Source organism: Rhinoraja longicauda, chromosome 5 (assembly GCF_053455715.1).
Source record: "Rhinoraja longicauda isolate Sanriku21f chromosome 5, sRhiLon1.1, whole genome shotgun sequence".
Classification (NCBI taxonomy): Eukaryota; Metazoa; Chordata; class Chondrichthyes; order Rajiformes; family Arhynchobatidae; genus Rhinoraja; species Rhinoraja longicauda.
The window spans coordinates 5,142,592-5,164,040 of NC_135957.1; the positions used below are offsets into that span (position 1 = coordinate 5,142,592).

The window sequence follows — 21,449 nt, forward strand, 5'->3', positions numbered from 1 at the left end:
CAAAGCAATCTGTTAAGACCATGGAGCAAAGGTGAAAATAGAGTTATATACTGAGAGTCATTGAAATTAGTAACAGATCAATTAAATAGTGCCATAGTCATAGAGTGATACAGTGTAGAAACAGGCCCTTCGACCCAACTTGCCCCCACCGGCCAACATATCCCAGCTACACTAGTCCCACCTGCCTGCGCCTGGTCCATAACCCTCCAAACCTGTCCTATCCATGTACCTGTCTAACTGTTTCCTAAATGTTGGGATAGTCCTCAACTAGGCTTGTATACACTGGAATTTAGAAGGATGAGAGGGGATCTTATTGAAACATATAAGATTATTAAGGGATTGGACACGCTAGAGGCAGGAAACATGTTCCCAATGTTGAGGGTCCAGAACTAGGGGCCACAGTTTAAGAATAAGGGGTAGGCCATTGAACGGAGATGAGGAAAAACCTTTTCACTCAGAGAGTTGTAAATCTGTGGAATTCTCTGCCTCAGAAGGCAGTGGAGGCCAATTCTATGGATGCTTATTCTATGGATGCTTTCAAGAGAGAGTTAGGTAGAGCTCTTAATGATAGCGGAGTCAGGGAGTGTATGAAAATAACTGCAGATTCTGGTACAAATCGAAGGTATTTATTCACAAAATGCTGGAGTAACTCAGCAGGTCAGGCAGCATCTCAGGAGAGAAGGAATGGGTGACTTTTCGGGTCGAGACCCTTCCTCAGACTCGGAGTATGAGGAGAGGGCAGGAACGGGGTACTGATTGTGAATGATCAGCCATGATTACATTGAATGGCGGTGCTGGCTCGAAGGGCCGAATGGCCTCCTCCTGCACCTATTGTCTATTGTCTATTGTCTACTGGCAGCTTGCTCCATACACCCACATCTCTTTGTAGAAAAAAGTTACCCATCAGATTCCTATTAAATCTTTTCCCCTTCACCTTAAACCTATGTCCTCTGGTCCTCGATTCACCTTTTCTGGGCAAGAGACTCTGTGCATCTATCTGATCTATTCCTCTCATGATTTTATACACCTCTATAACTTCACTCCTCATCCTCCTGCGCTCCAAGGAATGAAGTCGCAACTTACTTAACTTCTCCCTATTGCTCAGGCCCTCTAGTCCTGGCAACATTCTCGTAAATCTTGCCAAATCTTGTTAGAATGTTTCATTAATTATCTTTTAGTCTAAAGTGGCTGAAAGATTGTCTTTGTTCCTTTCCTTGTAGAATCCTGGATACGCAGGACGCCAAGAACTGCCGGAAAATCTGAAAATTCAGTTTCGAACAGTGGCCATGATGGTGCCAGATAGACAGGTGAAATTCTAAATGTTATGATCGTAATATATGTTTAAAATGATCTCATTTGGGAGTTTTAATTTGGTTCCATTTAATCTAGATCTGCAAGTAAAACGATGAATATGCAAATAAAGCTATAAAATCTATTTAACCAGGGCAATGCCTGCAACTCCCATTGAAAGGGAATAATGTGGGCAATCAAAATATAGAATGGTATCATGCAGAAGATGAATATTCAACCCCTTGTCTCTTCATCAGTTATTTCAAACACCATTATAGCGAGTTCCAATCCCCAGCTCTTTCTTTATTTCCCTTCAATAATTTTTCCTTCCAGTTTTATTCAGTTTGCTTTTGAAATGTGAATATGTTTCATTCACCATTACCTTGGTTTAAGCAGTAGAGTCAAAGTTGGACAAAGGCCGGTGAGCCGCACATCGGAAGTAGGGAAATTACTGGAAAAGTCTTTAGGGATAGGATCCTGAAAAGCTTAGATGTTAGGGATGGTTAATATGACCAGTCAGAAAAGGTCGGGAGCAGAGCAAGGACAACCGTTGGCTGAGAGCAAAGTAAGTGGTAATTGCTGTGTGAAAAGACAGTTTAAAAAGAGCGCTAAGAGGACGCTAGTTGTCAGTCGGAAAAGTGCTTCACTCCAAGCTCGTCAGGAAGGCAGGATAGAAGTGAGTACCTGGATTGGTTGATCAATTAAAGTAGAAGTTTGGTAAATTGGCCATTTAAATAATTTAGTGACTGATATAAGCAAGACTTGCACAAGGGGTGCAGCCCTGTTGAGGGAAGTGCCCTGTCAGAAAAGTGCGAGTCTTTGGCTGCGAAGAGGCTGAGGTGAGGAGGTTACGCTTGTTTTTGAGCCTGAATTGTTTTTTGACACTAAAGTAATGGTGGACAAGTTGGTGCAGTGTATTTCCTGCAGTATGTGGGAAGGTAGGGACACCGCTGGAGCTTCTGGGAGCTACACCTGCAAGAACTGTGTCCAGGTGCGGCTCCTGAATGGACGTGTGGCGGAGTTGGAAAAGCAGCAGGATGACCTCAGGGCCATCCGGGAATGCGAGAGTTTCCTGGACAGGACCTACTGCGAGGCTGTCATGCCAAGGGTCCAGGTCGAGCGAAGATGGGAGATCGTATCAGGGGTGGCTGTGCCTATTGCAAAAAAGTACACCCTATTGGGAACTGTTGGGGCAGAAGACGCTTCTAGTCCGAGCGGCAGACATGTTGGCAGCTCTAACCCAGGCAAGGAAACTCGACAGGGGGGACCAAAGTCTGGAAGAGCCATAGTAGTGGGTGACTCCATTGTCCGAGGTACGGACAGTAGATTCTGTGGCGACAGGCGGGACTCGAGGATGGCTTGTTGCCTCCCTGGTGCCAGGGTTCAAGACATCACGGAGCGGCTTCAGAACATCCTAGCGAGGGAAGGTGATCAACCGGAAGTAGTTGTGCATGTGGGCACGAATGACGTCGGGAGGAAGAGGAAGGAGATACTGCAATGTGAGTTTAGAGAGTTAGGAAGAAGACTGAGAAGTAGGACGTCGAGGGTGGTTATCTCTGGACTGCTGCCTGTACCTCGTGCTGGTGAGGGCAGGAATAGAGAGATCGGGGATATGAATTTATGGCTGAGGGGCTGGTGCAGGGAGCAGGGATTTAGATTTCTAGACCACTGGGATCTCTTCTGGGGTAGGGGTGACTTGTACAAAAGGGACAGGTTACACCTTAACAGCAGGGGGACCAACATTCTGGCAGGCAGGTTTGCTAGTGCTATAAGTGTGGCTTTAAACTAAGTAGTGGGGGGGAGGGGTTAACAAATTGGGAATATGAAGATGGAATTAAAGGGGAAGCGAATACAGGAGAAATTGCAAAGGACTCTCGAATGAATGGGGAGGGAAGTTCTAGAAGGGATAAGAGAGTAAGGTCAGGGCCAATTATGACCGGTGTGAGAGGGGAGGTGAATACTGAAGTTAAAGTGATGTATTTAAATGTGCGAAGTATAAAAAATAAAGTGGATGAGCTTGAGGCTCAGTTAGACATTGGCAAGTATGATGTTGTGGGAATCACTGAAACATGGCTACAAGAGGACCAGGGCTGGGAGCTGAATATTCAGGGGTGCACAACGTACAGAAAAAACAGGCAGGTGGGGAGAGGGGGCGGGGTAGCTCTGTTGGTAAGGAATGATATTCACTCCCTTGCAAGGGGTGACATAGAATCAGGAGATGTAGAATCAGTATGGATAGAAATGAAGAATTGTAAGGGTAAAAAGACCCTAATGGGAGTCATCTACAGGCCCCCAAACAGTAGCCTCGACATAGGGTGCAAGTTGAATCAGGAGCTAAAATTGGCATGTCGTAAATGTAATGCTACGGTGGTTATGGGAGATTTCAACATGCAGGTAGACTGGGAAAATCAGGTTGGTGATGGACCCCAGGAAAGAGAGTTTGTGGAGTGTCTCCGAGATGGATTCTTAGAACAGCTTGTACTGGAGCCTACCAGGGAGAAGGCAATTCTGGATTTAGTGTTGTGTAATGAACCTGATCTGATAAGGGGAATCGAGGTAAAAGAGCCATTAGGAGGCAGTGACCACAATATGATAAGTTTTACTCTACAAAATCGGAAGTGTCAGTATTACAGTATAGCAAAGGGGATTACAGAGGCATGAGGCAGGAGCTGGCCAGAATTAACTGGAAGGAAGCCCTAGCAGGGAAGACGGTGGAACAGCAATGGCAGGTATTCCTGGGAATAATGCAGAAGTTGCAGGTTCAATTTATCCCAAAGAGGAGGAAAGATTCGGTGGTAAGAGGCACCCGTGGCTGACAAGGGAAGTCAAGGACAGCATAAAAATAAAACAGAATAAGTATAACATAGCAAAGAAGAGTGGGAAGCCAGAGGCTTGGGACTCTTTTAAAGAGCAACAGAAGATGACTAAAAAGGCAATACGGGGAGAAAAGATGAGGTGCGAGGGTAAACTAGCCAATAATATAAAGGTGGATAGTAAAAGCTTTTTTAGGTATGTGAAGAGGAAAAAAATAGTCAAGGCAAATGTGGGTCCCTTGAAGACAGAAGCAGGGGAATTTATTATGGGGAACAAGGAAATGGCAGACGAGTTGAACCGGTACTTTGGATCTGTCTTCACTAAGGAGAATACAAGCAATCTCCCAGATGTTCTAATGGCCAGAGATGCTAGGGTGACGGAGGAACTGGAGGAAATCCACATTAGGCAGGAAAAAGTTTTGGGTAGACTGATGGGACTCAAGGCTGATAAATCCCCAGGGCCTGATGGTCTGCATCCCAGGGTACTTAAGGAGGTGGCTCTAGAAATTCTGGACGCATTGGTGATCATTTTCCAATGTTCTATAGATTCAGGGTCAGTTCCTGTGGATTGGAGGATAGCTAATGTTATCCCACTTTTTAAGAAAGGAGGGAGAGAGAAAATGGGAAATTATAGCCCAGTTAGTCTGACATCAGTGGTGGGGAAGATGCTGGAGTCAATTATAAAAGACGAAATTGCGGAGCATTTGAATAGCAGTAACAGGATCGTTCTGAGTCAGCATGGATTTACGAAGGGGAAATCATGCTTGACTAATCTACTGGAATTTTTTGAGGATGTAACTAGGAAAATTGACTGGGGAGAGCCGGTGGATGTGGTGTACCTCGACTTTCAGAAAGCCTTCGACAAGGTCCCACATAGGAGATTGGTAGGCAAAATTAGAGCACATGGTATTGGAGGTAGGGTACTGACATGGATAGAAAATTGGTTGGCAGACAGAAAACAAAGAGTGGGGATAAATGGGTCCCTTTCAGAGTGGCAGGCAGTAACTAGTGGGGTACCGCAAGGCTCGGTGCTGGGACCGCAGCTATTTACAATATACATCAATGACTTGGATGAAGGGATTAAAAGTACCATTTGCAAATTTGCAGATGATACAAAGCTGGGTAGCAGTGTGAACTGTGAGGAAGATGCTATGAGGTTGCAGGGTGACTTGGACAAGTTGTGTGAGTGGGCGGATGCATGGCAGATGCAGTTTAATGTGGATAAGTGCGAGGTTAGGAAAAGGGGATGTACTACGAGATCTGGGTGTCCTATGTGCATCAATCACTGAAAGGAAGCATGCAGGTACAGCAGGCAGTGAAGAAAGCCAATGGATTGTTGGCCTTCATAACAAGAGGAGTTGAGTATAGGAGCAAAGAGGTCCTTCTGCAGTTGTATAGGGCCCTAGTGAGACCGCACCTGGAGTACTGTGTGCAGTTTTGGTCTCCAAATTTGAGGAAGGATATTCTTGCTATTGAGGGCGTGCAGCGTAGGTTTACTAGGTTAATTCCCGGAATGGCGGGACTGTCATATGTTGAAAGACTGGAGCGACTAGGCTTGTATACACTGGAATTTAGAAGGATGAGAGGGGATCTTATCGAAACGTATGATTATTAAGGGGTTGGACACGCTAGAGGCATGAAACATGTTCCCAATGTTGGGGAAGTCCAGAACCAGGGGCCACAGTTTAAGAATAAGGGGTAGGCCATTTAGATCGGAGATGAGGAAAAACTGTTTCAGTCAGAGAGTTGTGAATCTGTGGAATTCTCTGCCTCAGAAGGCAGTGGGGGCCAATTCTCTGAATGCATTCAAAAGAGAGCTAGATAGAGCTCTTAAGGATAGTGGAGTCAGGGGGTATGGGGAGAAGGCAGGAACGGGGGTACTGATTGAGAATGATCAGCCATGATCACATTGAATGGTGGTGCTGGCTCGAAGGGCTGAATGGCCTACTCCTATTGTCTGTTGACCTTCTGTGGGGAAGGTCATGTGTTATAAACGTGACTACCTTTTTTGAGGAGGTGGTGAAGATTGCTGATGAGGATAGGGAAGTTGTGTGGATGGATTTCAGTGAAGCTTTTGACAAGGTCTACTTTGGTAAGCTGATCCTGTAGATTAAGGCACATGGAATCCATGGAAACTTGACAGATCGGATTCAAAGTTGGTTTGGCCATAGAAGGCGAGGGGAATGATGGAGAGGTGTTATGCGGACTGAAGGTCTGTAATCAATGGTGCTCCACAAGGATCAGTGTCGGGACTTGCAATGATTATATTGAGAATATTCCTTTCAAAAAACAAACTAGTATGTGAACAATTAGAGGACATAAATTAAAATTCATTAGGCAAAGCTTTATTTTCTTCTGCTTTCGGATGAAACATGAAGCATTAGTAAATGTAATGTTATCTGTTTCAGATCATTATAAGGGTCAAACTCGCCAGTGTTGGATTTATGGATAATGTGTTGCTTGCACAAAAATTCTTTGTGCTTTACAAACTCTGTGAAGAGCAGCTCACAAAGCAGGTAATTAATAAACCTCCATTCAAAGTTAAATATGCATGCCTGAAATCAGTTGGGTTTTTGACTGTGAATACTAATATTTACTGGATGTAATGCTTAACAGTAAATATTATTATTCACAGTATTCAGTCAAAAATTCTCCCTTTGTAATGCAACACGGTGAACCATCTCTTGTTCTACCATGGGCTTGTTTATCTCTTTGTGTTTTCCATTAATGTCTTACCTTTGCAGTCTTTTTCTTTTCACTGTCTTGTAGAATGTATGTATAAATATACATTTATATTGGAAAGTGTCAAGGGAAAGTGTCAGGGAGGAGAGGGTGGGGAGGGATAAATGGACTTCCCAAAGGAAGTGGTCTCTGCAGAAGGCGGAAAGAGTGGAGAGGAGAATATGTGGCTAGTGGGGAGAAGAAGGAATTGTTGATGGTTTGGGTCAAAACCCTGTAGCAGACACAGGATTGGGTATCAGGACGGTGGAGAGGGAAGAGAGTCACAAAACAGACAGAAGCGGGAGAGGTGTGGCAGGGGCTAGTAGGCGATTGTTGGATCGTGAAGGGTGGAGGTGGGTCGGGGTGGGAGTGGGGTAGAGTGGAGATCACAAGCAGTTGGGTGAAGGAGCAAGGTGGATGGGAGGGAAAGGTTAAAATGGAGTCAGCTAGCAGGATGAAGAGCTGGAACACAAAGGCTAACAGCACTGGAAGGATAAAACAGGTGAAAATGGGAACTTCTAGGAGAGAGGAGAAGAGCATGTGGAACCGGAACTAGACGGGTGAGCAGGAAGGAAGCTGGTGGGTAAAATGTATGAGTAACTGGTGAATGGAACAGGGGGGAGAGGGGCCAATTATTATCCAAGTGGACAATGTCTACCCTCCCTCTCCCTGCAGCTAACAGTGCCTGCTCCAGGCATCGTTCTGGTAAACCTCCTCTGCACCCTTTCCAAAGACTTCATATCCTTCCTGTAATGTGGTGAACAGTGTTGTACTTCGTGGTCCGGTACTTGTTGTACCTTTAGTGTGACTCTGGACGGACCACAAGTACACATGTTTAAGATGTTATCATGGTGCAGCTTGTACTCCAGGCTGTTTATTCCAAGGCCGCCTGGATCCAGAGTGACCGCCTAATCACACCCATCACTTATATACACAGCCATACAAAGTAGTTCTTGGATACACAAAGTAGTCCCAGCAATATCACAACATCCCCCTTGTCTTATATATTACAACATCCCCCTTGTCTTATATAAAATTGTTTTCTTTACCATTCGAGGGCTAAAATATATTTAACACACAAAACCAAAACACCATTGCTTTTTGCAAACAACTAAACACAATTAAACACAATTGCTTTTTTCGCCATCATGGTGGTCACTCCTCTGCGGAATTTCACTCATCGCCAGGTGGTCACTCATCTCCGGGTGGTCACTCATCTCCGGGTGGTCACTCATCTCCGGGTGGTCACTCATCGCCAGGTGGTCACTCATCCCCGGTTGGTCACTCATCTCCATGTGGTCACTCACTCCGTGTGGCCACACCACAGATATATACATTTATACAAAAGCATCAAATATAATACATTAAGCTTTCAGTACACAGATCACTACACAGGTCATTAAACACAAAATATTCATTTTGTTCCATATCTTCCCCTCAAGAAGACGTGCTGTGTAGATCAAACGTAGTGTAGGCTCTAGATGCTCCACCACCATGATTTGCCTGCCACTGCTGGCCTCCCACTGCTGGGCTGACACTGCTGGGCTCCCACTGCTGGGCTGGCACTGCTGGGCTCCCACTGCTGGGCTGGCACTGCTGGGCTCCCACTGCTGGGCTGGCACTGCTGGGCTCCCACTGCTGGGCTCCCACTGCTGGGCTGGCACTGCTGGGCTGGCACTGCTGGGCTGGCACTGCTGGGCTCCCACTGCTGGGCTCCCACTGCTGGGCTCCCACTGCTGGGCTCCCACTGCTGGGCTGGCACTGCTGGGCTGGCACTGCTGGGCTCCCACTGCTGGGCTGGCACTGCTGGGCTGGCACTGCTGGGCTGGCACTGCTGGGCTCCCACTGCTGGGTTGGCACTGCTGGGCTCCCACTGCTGGGCTGGCACTGCTGGGCTCCCACTGCTGGGTTGGCACTGCTGGGCTCCCACTGCTGGGCTCCCACTGCTGGGCTGCCACTGCTGGGCTGGCACTGCTAGGCTCCCACTGCTGGGCTGGCACTGCTGGGCTGGCACTGCTGGGCTGGCACTGCTGGGCTCCCACTACTGGGTTGGCACTGCTGGGCTCCCACTGCTGGGCTGGCACTGCTGGGCTCCCACTGCTGGGCTCCCACTGCTGGGCTGCCACTGCTGGGCTGCCACTGCTGGGCTGCCACTGCTGGGCTCCCACTGCTGGGTTCCCACTGCTGGGTTCCCACTGCTGGGCTCCCACTGCTGGGTTCCCACTGCTGGGCTGGCACTGCTGGGCTCCCACTGCTGGGCTCCCACTGCTGGGCTCCCACTGCTGTAATCGCGGTGCGCTGGCCCCGCCCACAAGTGCTCCCCGGCAGCTGCCGTTCAACTTTTCGAACGCGCTGCCGCTGGCCCCGCCCACAGGTGCTCCCCGGCTCCGCCCACAGGTGCTCCCGGCAGCTGCCGCGCAATTCCAACGCGCTGCCGCAGCCTCGGGCCCAGGGCCGTCCCGACTCTACAGTCGACGCGCCTGGGTGAGTATTTAGTGCCTCGGCCTTAACGGCCGCCGCACCTCCGCGGGTGGTCGGTCCCTCCGGTCGCTGACCCCCTCCGGTCGCCGCACACCTCCGTGGGTGTCGGTCTCCTCCGAGGCTCTCCCGGTTGCCGCACACCTCTGTGGGTGTCGGTCTCCTCCAGGGCTCTCCCGGTCGCCGCACACCTCCGTGGGTGTCAGCCTCCCCCGGTCGCCGCACACCTCCGTGGATGTCGGGTCTCCCGGTCTTTCCGGTCAACGCACACCTCCGTGGGTGTCGGGTCTCCCGGTCGCCGCACACCTCCGTGGGTGTTGGTCTTCCCCGGTCACCGCACACCTCCGTGGGTGTCGGGTCTCCCGGTCTTTCCGGTCACCGCACACCTCCGTGGGTGTCGGGTCTCCCGGTCGCCGCACACCTCCGTGGGTGTCGGGTCTCCCGGTCTCCTCCGGTTGCCGCACATCTCCGTGTGTGTCGGTCTTCCCCGGTCACCGCACATCTCCGTGGGTATCGGGTCTCCCGGTCTTCCCCTGTTGCCGCACACCTCCATCGGTGTCGGTCTTCCCCGGTCACCGCACATCTCCGTGTGTCGGGTCTCCCGGTCTCTCCCCCGCGAAGCAGTCGCAGGCTTCTAATCTCGGGCCTACACAGGTGCTGGGGCGCGACGTGAGTCTACACGCACCTCCCCCAGCAGCTTGCAGCGTCACGTCGGCAACTCGGCGCCAATGACTACTGAGCAGGTAACTATACCAACTCACACTGGCCCTGTCGGGATGCACTCCAAACGTCCCGTACCGAGCTGGAAACTTTTCTTTTGTTTTGTTTCCCTTCAGGGCTTTTTTTCTTCTTTGTTTTTTTCTTTTTAACCTTTTCTGCTCGGGCATGCTTCATTCCCTCCCTAGGCGAAACACCAAACCGCTGCCACCATGTTGTACTTCGTGGTCCGGTACCTATTGTACCTTTAGTGTGACTCTGGACGGACCACAAGTGCACATGTTTAAGATGTTATCATGGTGCAGCTTGTACTCCAGGCTGTTTATTCCAAGGCCGCCTGGATCCAGAGTGACCGCCTAATCACACCCATCACTTATATACACAGCCATACAAAGTAGTTCTTGGATACACAAAGTAGTCCCAGCAATATCACAACAAACAGAACAACACGCAATACTCTAAATGAGCCAAACCAAAGACCTATAATGCTACATCATGACTTCCTGACAGTTATACTCAATGCCCTGATGTATTGGAGCAAGCAGAACCTGAGCCTTATTTACCACAAACATGGGAATGTGTGCTGTTGATTGCATAATATTCAGTGTCATTCATACTTCTCAGATCATGAAACAATTGGTAGATACATGCAGAGACACAGACAATGCGCAGACTTAGGCTGGCTGTGTCGAGTGATATTCCTGTATTCATGATACAAAGTAGCCTGGCCATGAAAGCGATGCAGCTAATCTCTATCTGACCTACAATTGCTGCCTGTCACCATCTCCACCAGCAAGATGCTGTGACATTAGTTGGTCAGAAACTTACCTGAACCACTCACAAAACACTGGATCTAAGACTGGGTTTGTGAGTGGGCATTCATTCTATCATGTACGATTCACATTCCCTGATCTCTAACGACTTCCAACATCTATAAGAAACATCATGAGCATTAAGAAGCAGAACAAAATGCAACCTTAAGTACTCATGTTCTCCAATATTGGTGCATTTATGTTGCATTATGTGCTGGCACAGGATGCCTGCAGCAATCTTACTACATTTTCTTTGACATCGCCTCTCAAATGTATAAATCTGTGGCAGTATAAGAGCAAGGTATATATACAATAACATGATCCACCCACACCACCCTTTCCCCAGATACTTTCCCCTGCAACTGCAGGAGTTGTAACACCTGTCCCTTTCCCTCCTCCCTCGTCCCATCCCGGGATCCCGGCAGTCCTTCCAGGTGAGGCAGAGGTTCACGTGCACCTCCTCTAACCTCATCTGCTGCATCCAGTGTTCCCGATGTGGCCATCTGTCATTGGCGAGACCAAGCGTAGACTCAGCGACCGTTTTGCTGAACATTTGCGCACGGTCCATCAAGGACTAATGGATGGCCTGGTTGCAACCATTTTCAAGCTTAAAAGGGTTCAGAAAAGATTTATGAGGATGTTGCCAGGACTAGAGGGTGTGAGCTATAGGGAAAGGTTGAGCAGGCTGGGTCTCTATTCCATGGAGCACAGGAAGATACGGGGGAATCTTATAGATGTATACAAAATCATGAGAGGAATAGATCGAGTAGATGCACAATCTTTTGCCCAGAGTAGGGGATTCAAGGACCAGAGGACATAGGTTCAAGGTGAAGGGGAAAAGATTTAATAAGACTTAGAGGGGTAACATTTTCACCAAAGGGTGGTGGGTGTATGGAACAAGCTGCCAGAGGAGGTAGTTGAGGCTGGGACTATCCCATCATTTAAGAAACAGTTAGACAGATACATGGATAGGACAGATTTGGAGGGATATGGACCAAGCACAGGCAGTTGGGATTAGTGTAGCTGAGACATTGTTGGCCGGTGTGGGCAAGTTGGGCCGAAGGGCTTGTTTCCACACTGTATCACTCAATGACTCTATGACCCCAACTCTCTTCCCCATTCCAACACTGACCTTTCTGTCTTGGGCCTCCTCCATTGCCTGAGTGAGGCCACGTGCAAACTGGAGGAACAGCAGCCGAACAACAGAGGAACATAGTCTACAACCCAACAGTATGAACATACCTGGACTCCCACCTATTTCTCCCCCCCCCTGCTTATACATACCTGTCTTATACGTATGTAGGAAAGAACTGAAGATGCTGGTTTAAATCAAAGATAAACACAAAATGCTGGAGTAACTCAGCAGGACAGGCTGCATCTCTGGAGAGAAAGAATGGGTGACGCTTTGGGCCGAGACCCACTTCAGACTGAAGAAGTCTGAAGAAGGATCTCGCCCTGAAACGTCACCCACTCCTTCTCTCCAGAGTTACTCCAGCATTTTGCGTCTATCTGTTTTATACTTATTGTTCTTATCTCTGGCCTTTATTCTAACCATCTGCCAGTCAAAAATCCCCCCTCGCCCCAATCAATCCATTACTTTCCACGTTTTGTCCTGCCTAACCCCTTTTCCAGCTTCCTTCTCCCCCCCCCCTACAATCAGTCTGGTCTCCATCTGAAAGGTCACCTATCCATGTTCTCCAGAGATGCTGCCTGACCTGCTGAGTTACTTCAGCACTTTGTGTCCTTTTGTGTACTAACCAGCATCTGGAATTCTTTATGTCTATGTTATTCCAACAAATGTCCTAACTAATGTATGCAGTAAGTTGGTCCAAACTCTGTGAAGTACTTTCACACAAATTGCAGATCTGGGATAAAACATGATGGGCGACCACAATGGGTGATGATGGATGGGCAATAAATACTGGCCTGTGCAGTGAAGCACATGCTCGTACATAAATTAAAAACTCAAAATTTCTATACATTTTTTAAATCAGATTTTGGCTGATAATTTCTTTCAAGATAAAATATGTAGTGATTATCTTTCTTCTGAATAATTGTTCCATGACTAATGTTATTATCATATTAATTACTGCTAGGTTCATTATGATTTTGGTTTAAGAAACATTCTCTCTGTACTGAGAACATTGGGAGCTCAGAAGAGAGCTCGGGCAGAGGACAGCGAGTCAACAATTGTGATGAGAGTTTTGAGAGATATGAATCTGTCTAAATTGGTAAGTAAAATTGACAAGCTATTAATTGCATTCTCTGATATTCTGCAGTTTTCAGATGAATGATTATGTACTAAGAGGCAGCAGAACAAAAGAGACATGAAGATTTGTGATATTGGAAATTTACTGCTGCTTGGAATCAGATTTCAAATGCGTTTCATTCCATTGGTTTTGGAAGCAGAGAGTAAAAGTGAGGGAGCACTGTGATGTACATATGTAGGAGGATACATTTATGACTGATTTTGATTCAACGGATTTTACACTTCAAGGATTTTCTTGCAAAGTGTGAGATAATACATTCAATATGATTAGGCAGTTTAGTCATTTTAACAAGTTCACATGTAACTGGTAATTGTCTTAATTCCATAGTTTAAACCAAGTTAAACAAGCATACATTATGACAAACATGACATCTGGTTAACTATTCTGGATCATTTAAGGTATAGAAAGGATAGATATAAATTAATCCAGTTCTCACTGTCGAGCTATTTGTTACTAATGTCCAGCTTGATGAGTGGGAATTCTAATTCTAAGTCTGGCACCTCGGTGTAATATTTGTCGCATCATTGATGAGGGAACATTAATGTACGGTCCTAATGAAGTTAGTGCAGAGCCTTCAGCACTGAACGAATTCAATTCTATCATTGGAGTTATTGAAACATTTGGATGTGTTGTAGTGAGTCCGATAGCGGATGGATGTTGCAGACGAAGTTTATTGCATGGTTCTAAAAACTCCGTGACAATCGCAACACTCAAAACTCTAGACAACTACCTAACGTCTTACCTATACAGAGTTCAACGCTAGACTGACTAATCTACCGCACTAGCACACCTGGTGACATCGCTAGCCAATCCGAGGGTTCGAACTCTTCTAGCCAATCCCTATGTCCCTACATAACCCCCCCCCCCCAGAACCCTCGATACCGTACCTCACGGGCGCCCGGACCGCCCGACCTGAACGCGTACGGAGAAGGGAGGCCGGTACCGCCAGCGACGAAGGAGGCGGGGAGGGCCCCGCCGATGGAGACGATGGGGGCGCCGTTGGAGGGGGAGGGAGGGGGGAGCCTGCAGGTGTAGGCGATGGGGGCGTGGCTGGAAGGGGCAGAGTAAACACAGCCGTGGGAGGTGGAGGCCCGAGAGGTGAGGGAAGAGACGCAGCCGGGGAAACAGGTGGGCCGGCCAGAGGTTGGCCCCGGCGAGGAGGTTGGGCCACCAGCACAGGACGGTCCCGGTCCAAGTGGGCCGGTTTGAGCCGGGAGACAGAGACGAGCACCTAGCACCTAGAACGGGCCCTGGTAGACCGGCTGTAGAGGGGGGCGATGGGAATCCCGCCGGAGGAAAACGAACTCGCAATCCTGCAAGTCCGCCGGCACGTGCACTGCTGTACTCCCGTGACAGGAGGCTGGGACTGGAGCCAGGGAACCTACCCGAGCCCGGAGAGAAGCCAAAACCGACAGGACGGACGACGGCAAGGGGGAGGACAAGGGAATAATGTCACCCGACACCCGCAGGGGCGAACCGTAGACGAGTTCCGCCGAGGAGGTACCCAGATCGGACTTAGGGGCCGTGCGAATGCCGAGGAGGACCCAAGGCAGCTGGTCAGCCCAGTCAGGGCCGGTCAGGCAGGCACAGAGGGACGCCTTCAGCTGTTGGTGGAAGCGCTCTACCATCCCGTTAGCCTGGGGATGATAGGCGGTGGTCTGCTGCAAGCGGGACCCATACAGCTGCGCAAGCGCGGCCCTCAGGGACGAGGTGAACTGGGCGCCCCGGTCGGTAGTGATGATAGCCGGGACGCCGAAACGGGCAACCCAATGTAACGGCAGGGCCCGTGCACAGGAGGCCGCCGAGGTGTCCGACAATAGGAGCGCCTCCGGCCAATGAGTAAAACGGTCGACCACTGTCAGTAAATGAGTGTAGCCCCTAGAGTAGGGCAATGGACCAACCAAATCCACGTGGATGTGGTAAAAACGGTCGGGCGGAACCATGAAATTCTGGTACGGGGGCTGGACGTGGCGGTGGACCTTGGAGGTCTGGCACGGTACACAGGCGCGGGCCCAGGCGGCCACCTGCTTCTGCAGGCCATGCCAGACAAATCGGGCGGCCACCATGGCCGAGGTCGCCCGGATGGACGGGTGTGCCAGGCCATGAATGGCCTCAAAAACCTTACGCCGCAGGGCGGTCGGCACCACTGGGCGAGGGCGGGGAAGGGAAACGTTGCACCAAAGTGTAGTACCTGTGGGGCGGCACGCTACCTGGGCCAACCGCAACCCCGAGGCGGTGGAGGCCTACGCTGAGGCAATTCCTTCCAGGCGCTGAGCCTCCGCTAGCTCCTGGAAATCCACCTCGCCCCCCACCGCAGCAACAGAGGAATTGGCCGGCCGGGACAGGGCGTCAGCAACGGCGTAAAGCCTACCCGCGATGTGGCGAACATCAGTGGTGAACTCAGAAATGAGGGTGAGGTGCCGTTGCTGGCGGGCCGACCACGGATCAGAAACCTTAGAAAAAGCAAACCTGAGGGGTTTGTGATCCGTGTAGGCAACAAAAGAGCAGCCCTCCAAAAAATACCGGAAATGGCGAACAGCTAAATAGAGGGCCAGGAGCTCCCTGTCGAAGGCACTGTAGTTCAGCTCGGGCCGAGTGAGCTGCCGGCTGAAAAATGCCAGAGGCTGCCAGCGACCGTTGACCTGCTGCTCTAAGACCCCACCCACCGCCACGTCTGAGGCATCCACCGTCAGGGCCGTGGGGGCAGAGGAGCGGGGGTGCACGAGCATGGTGGCGTTGGCGAGGACTGGTCAGGTACCGCCCCACCCGCGCGGCCACCTCGGGCTTAGGCAGCTTACCAGCAGGTGGAACCTCTAGGTCTTCCGCCACAATCTTGAGGTGGAACTGGGACTCTGCCTGCACGAACCACAGGTGCGGCTGATGGGCCCAGAACGGGGGTAGGTGAACGGCGCTCGCGCTCTGCTGCCCACTGCTCGCTCCTACCTGCGACATGTTCTTGTGATCTTCGGATCACGTTCGGGGTCACCAATGTAGTGAGTCCGATAGCGATGGATGTTGCAGTCAAAGTTTATTATACAGCTCTAAAAACCCCGTGACAATTCGCAACACTCAAAGCTCTAGACTACTACCTAACGTCTTACCTAAAAGGGTTCCAACGTTAGACTGACGAATCTACCGCACTAACCCACCTGGTGACATCGCTAGCCAATCCCTTCTCTTCGAACTCTTCTAGCCAATCCCTATGTCCCTACAGTGTCCTGTAAAGAGAGCTAGCTTGTCAGTGTGTGGCCCTTGAGGATCAGAATTTAACCCATCACTCTCATTTCCTATCCTGTAAAAGGCCAATTATTCTTCAATTAATGCTTAATGAATTTATAGTCAGAGAGCACAGAAACAGGCCCTTTGGCCCAACTTGACCATGCCGACCTAGATGTCCCACTTGTCCACGTTTTTGCCCATATCCCTCTAAACTTTTCCTATCTATGTACCTTTTCCAAATGTCTTTCAAATGTGGTTATGGTAGCTGCCTCAACTAACTCCTCTGGAAGCTTGTTCCTTATTCCCAACACCTTTTGTGTGAAAAATTGTGAGAGAGGGAGGATAAGGGGGGTTGAGGGGATGGATTGGGGGGAGGGGAAAGGGGAGGGGCAGGGGGAATGGGAAGAGGGAGAGGGGATGGGAATGGGGAAGGGGGGAGGGTGGGGAAAGTGGGGGGAGTGGAGGGGGCAGGGCAGGGTGCTGCACCAATGCAGGAGGGGTTTGGGCCCAACGGGTCCACTTGGTCTATTATCCCTCTATTCCCTGCATTTCCATGTACCAATCTAAAAGCCTCTTAACGCCACAATCATGTCTGTCATGGAAACTGTCGGCACATTTCAATGTATCACGTGTTACTATGAGTCAGAAAGGTCAGAGGACACATGTTGCCGGGATGTGAAGGAATGGCGGACAAATAAACCAACGCGTTCATGTTCAGTGTCCTTGAAATGTGTTTATAATATTCAGATCCAGGCGAGGATCTGACATTGGTGACGAGGATGAACGAGTAATTGTTTAGTTCAACTTCTGAAGCAGATGTGGCGTTTAACGAAGCAGCTGGAATTAGAAGTTTGAATTCATTCGACCCAAATGGGGAGGCGAGTGTTGTGAGTGCAAAGGTTGATGCATGGCTGGGGGAATTTGGCTCCTACCCAGATAGCTTAGCTCTGCTTGTTGAAGGAGCAACGCCGGAGAGCTCACACGATGGAGAGCATTGTTATTGTACAGTGCTGGAACTTCAGTTCCGGAGACTTTCCAAACACTACCAGAGACGGGAGGAAAAGCAGATTATGCGATGGCAGTTGCTGCTATGAAGAAGCATTATGTAGTGCAAACAAATGCTACATTTCAACGATGTGTATTTCCCCAATCGACACAGAGAGCATTGCTCAGTTTGTCACAAGATTACGTCAAGTTTCTGAGGGCTGCAACTATGGAGTCACGTTGGAGAATCAAATCAGGGATCAGGTTGTACAGTTTCAAATCAAATGACTTGAGACGCAAGTTGTTGGAGAAAGGTGACACACTATCGTTAGGAGAAACACTGAAAATTGCCTGTTCATTAGAAGCTGCAGAAATCCAGTTTCAGACCATGAGGTTGGATGGAGGAAGCCACGTTATGGGTCATTCCGAAGCTGAAGATGATTGTGAGTGTTTTAGATGTGGGAATTTTGGACATTTTGCCAAGGATTCATGCTGCCCGAAAGTGTGGGGGGAAAAAGACCATTTTGCAAAGAAGTGTTCGAACCTCAGGCAAACCAAAGAGAGATGATGGAAAAACAAATATATTTTAAGGAAGAGGGAAGAGAGATGGACACTACCAAAATTTGCGCCATGTTGATTAATGTCCGAGTGAATGTGAACGTGATGAATCATGGATGAATGCAGGATATGCTGTTGCTATGAACAATAAGCACACAAAGGTGTCGGTGAGAATTGGAGGCGTGGAAGTAGACGTTATAGTAGAGTCGGGAAGTGATAGCAATGTTATTGATAGAGCACAGTGGGAAGACATAAAACAGAATAAGATAAAATACACTTCAAGAAAGTAGTGAGAAGAAATTGGATCCTTATAGGATACATCATCCTTATACATCATCGAAACTACTCCAGACCATTGGAGGTTTCAAGGCAGGGATCCAAGCAGGTGATAAGCACACTATGGCTGAATTTGTGGTAATCAAGGAGAGCTAAGCATGAGTAGAGACTGCTCAAGCATTAGGTGTGCTTAGCATTGGGACAAATGTGAACTCGCTGAAATCATATGCAGACTTAAAGATGTTCAAGCCAGTATATGTAGGCATTGGGAAATTGCGTGATCATCGTCAGAGTGAAGATAGACCCAAATATTAAGCCTCCAGCACAACCAATGAGATGAACTCCATTTGGATTAAGAGAAAAGGTTGAAGCTGGAAAGAACAATACAGCTGACTCATTATCCAGATTGCTGAAGGTAGACAAGCTGCAAGGGCCGACACTGGAGACAGAAGCAGAATTGTTTGTACGATTTATTACAGTACACTCTACACCAAGAGCAGTAAGAACAAGGGAAAAAGAAGACGAGTCAGACAAGGATCCAGAACTACAAGATGTTAGAGTGGATCCAAAGAGGTGACTGGGAGGAATGTCCACACAGGACATATGCAGTTATCAGAGATGAACTAAGCACAATTGGAAGGTGTGTGCTGGGAGGAAACAGGATCGTAGTGCCAAAAAAGCTGATATCAAGGATGATTGCGTTGGTTCACGAGGGACATTTAGGAGTTGTTGGAACTCAACAAAATCTTCCTACAAAATTATGGTGGCCAGGGATCTAGATAAAAAGATATAGAACGATAGACGAGGTCATGGCATAGATGTCAGAAGGTAAGCAGACCCAATCCACCTGAGCCAATACAAAGCACATTGTTACCGACAGGTCCATGGGAAAATGTTGCTGTAGATTTTCTAGGCCCACTTCCATCAGGAAAACCAATACTAGTTATGATTGATTATTGCAGCAGATATTACGAATATGCGATAATGAAGTCTACAACAATCGGAAAAGATTGTAATTTTGATGGAAATCTTCGCAAGACACGGTCTACCAGTGACATTATATTCACACAAAGGGGCCTCATTTCATTTCTCAGAGGTTTGTGGACTACATGAAGAACACAGGTGTGGACCATCACAAAGTTACACCATTTCTGTTTGTCATCTACATCAATGATTTGCATGAGAACATACAGGGCAAGATTAGCAAGTTTGCTGATGGTACGAAAGTGAATGGTTTTGCAGATAGTGAAGATGGTTGGAAAAGATTACAGCAGGATCTGGATCGATTGGCCAGGTGGACGGAGGAATGGTTGATGGAATTTAGTGCAGAAAAGTGTGAGGTGTTGCATTTTTGGACGTCGAATAAGGGCAGGACCTACACAGTAAATGGTAGGCCTCTGGGTAATGTTGTAGAGCAGAGGAATCTAGGAGTACAGGTGCATGGTTCCTTGAAGGTCGAGTCGCAGGTGGATAAGGTGGTCAAAAAGGCTTTTGGCACTTTGGCCTTCATCAGTCAGAGTATTGAGTATAGAAGTTGGGAGGTCATGTTGCAGTTGTATAAGACGTTAGTGAGACAACATTTAGAATATTGTGTTCAGTTCTGGGCACCATGTTATAGGAAACATATTGTCAAGCTTGAAAGGGTTCAGAAAAGATTTACGAGGATGTTGCCAGGACTAGAGGGTGTGAGCTATAGGGAGAGGTTGAGTAGGTTGGGTCTCTATTCCATGGAGTGCAGGAGGATGAGGGGTGATATAAAATCATGAGAGGATTAGATCGGGTAGATGTATAGAGTCTCTTGCCCAGAGTAGGGGAATCGAGGACCAGAGGATATAGGTTCAAGGTGAAGCTGCCAGAGGGGGTAGTTGAGGCTGGGACTATCCCAACGTTTAAGAAACAGTTAGACAGGTTAATTCCCGGAATGGTGGGACTGTCGTATGTTGAAAGGCTGGAGCGATTGGGCTTGTATACACTGGAATTTAGAAGGATGAGGGGGGATCTTATTGAAACATATAAGATAATTAGGGGATTGGACACATTAGAGGCAGGAAACATGTTCCCAATGTTGGGGGAGTCCAGAACAAGGGGCCACAGTTTAAGAATAAGGGGTAGGCCATTTAGAACGGAGATGAGGAAGAACTTTTTCAGTCAGAGAGTGGTGAAGGTGTGGAATTCTCTGCCTCAGAAGGCAGTGGAGGCCAGTTCGTTGGATGCTTTCAAGAGAGAGCTGGATAGAGCTCTTAAGGATAGCAGAGTGAGGGGGTATGGGGAGAAGGCAGGAACGGGGTACTGATTGAGAGTGATCAGCCATGATCGCATTGAATGGCGGTGCTGGCTCGAAGGGCTGAATGGCCTACTCCTGCACCTATTGTCTATTGTCTATTGTCTATTGGATAGGACAGGTTTGGAGGGATATGAACCATGCGCAGGCAAGTGGGACTAGCTTAGCTGGGACATTGTTGGCGGGTGTGGGCAAGTTGGGCCAAAGGGCCTGTTTCCACACTGTATCACTCTATGACTAAGTGGCTGCAAGCTAATGGAGAAGTAGAACGTCAGAACCAATCTCCAGAGAAGAGGATGAGAATTGTCCAAGCAGGCGGCAAAGATTGGAAAGAGACGCTCTTATCATATGTGTAGGAAAGAACTGCAGGTGCTGCTTTAAATCGAAGGTAGACACAAAATGCTGGAGTAACTCTGTGAGACAGGCAGCATCTCTGGAGAGAAGTAATGGGTGACATTTTGGGTCGAGACTGAAGAAGGGTCTTGACCCGAAACGTCACCCATTCCTTCTCTCCAGAGATGCTGCCTGTCCCGCTGGGTTACTCCAGCTTTTTTTTGTCTACCTCTTATCAGATGTAGCAGCATATAGAGCTATACCACACAGCACAACAGGGAAGAGTCCAGCAGAATTGTTGCTTGGAGGTAAAATCCAGACCAAGATATATACTCCTTTATTTGTCCCACACCGGGGAACTTTGCAGTGTTACAGCAGCAAAGTGGATAGTAAGAGACATTCATTATAAATAAAAATAAAGATAAGGATAATTGTCATCATTTACTGTGTTTTTCCTTTACTGTTCCTGTTGACTGGTCTGTTGACTGGTCTGCTGGGAGTAGTGCTAGTTGTGCAGTCTCACAGCAGCGGGAAGGAAGGACCTCCGATATCTCTCCTTTGCACACTTGGGTGAAGGAGTCTGTCGCTGAAGGAGCTACTCAGTGCAGTGACAGTGTCCTGCATGGGGTGGGAGTCGTTGTCCAGCAGCGATGCTATCTTTGCCATCGTCCTGCTCTCTCCCACCGCCACGGGTTAA

At 48.5% G+C, this 21,449-nt stretch overlaps 1 protein-coding gene across 1 annotated transcript in view; it reads left to right on the forward strand.

Moving 5' to 3' along the window:
• Positions 1–21,449, forward strand: part of LOC144593828 (dynein axonemal heavy chain 8-like) — a 460,724-nt gene that overhangs the window by 233,271 nt on the left and 206,004 nt on the right. Inside the window, 3 exon segments of the mRNA XM_078399946.1 lie at positions 1,221–1,307; positions 6,512–6,619; positions 12,928–13,062. Of these exon segments, the coding sequence (XP_078256072.1) occupies positions 1,221–1,307; positions 6,512–6,619; positions 12,928–13,062 (330 nt within the window).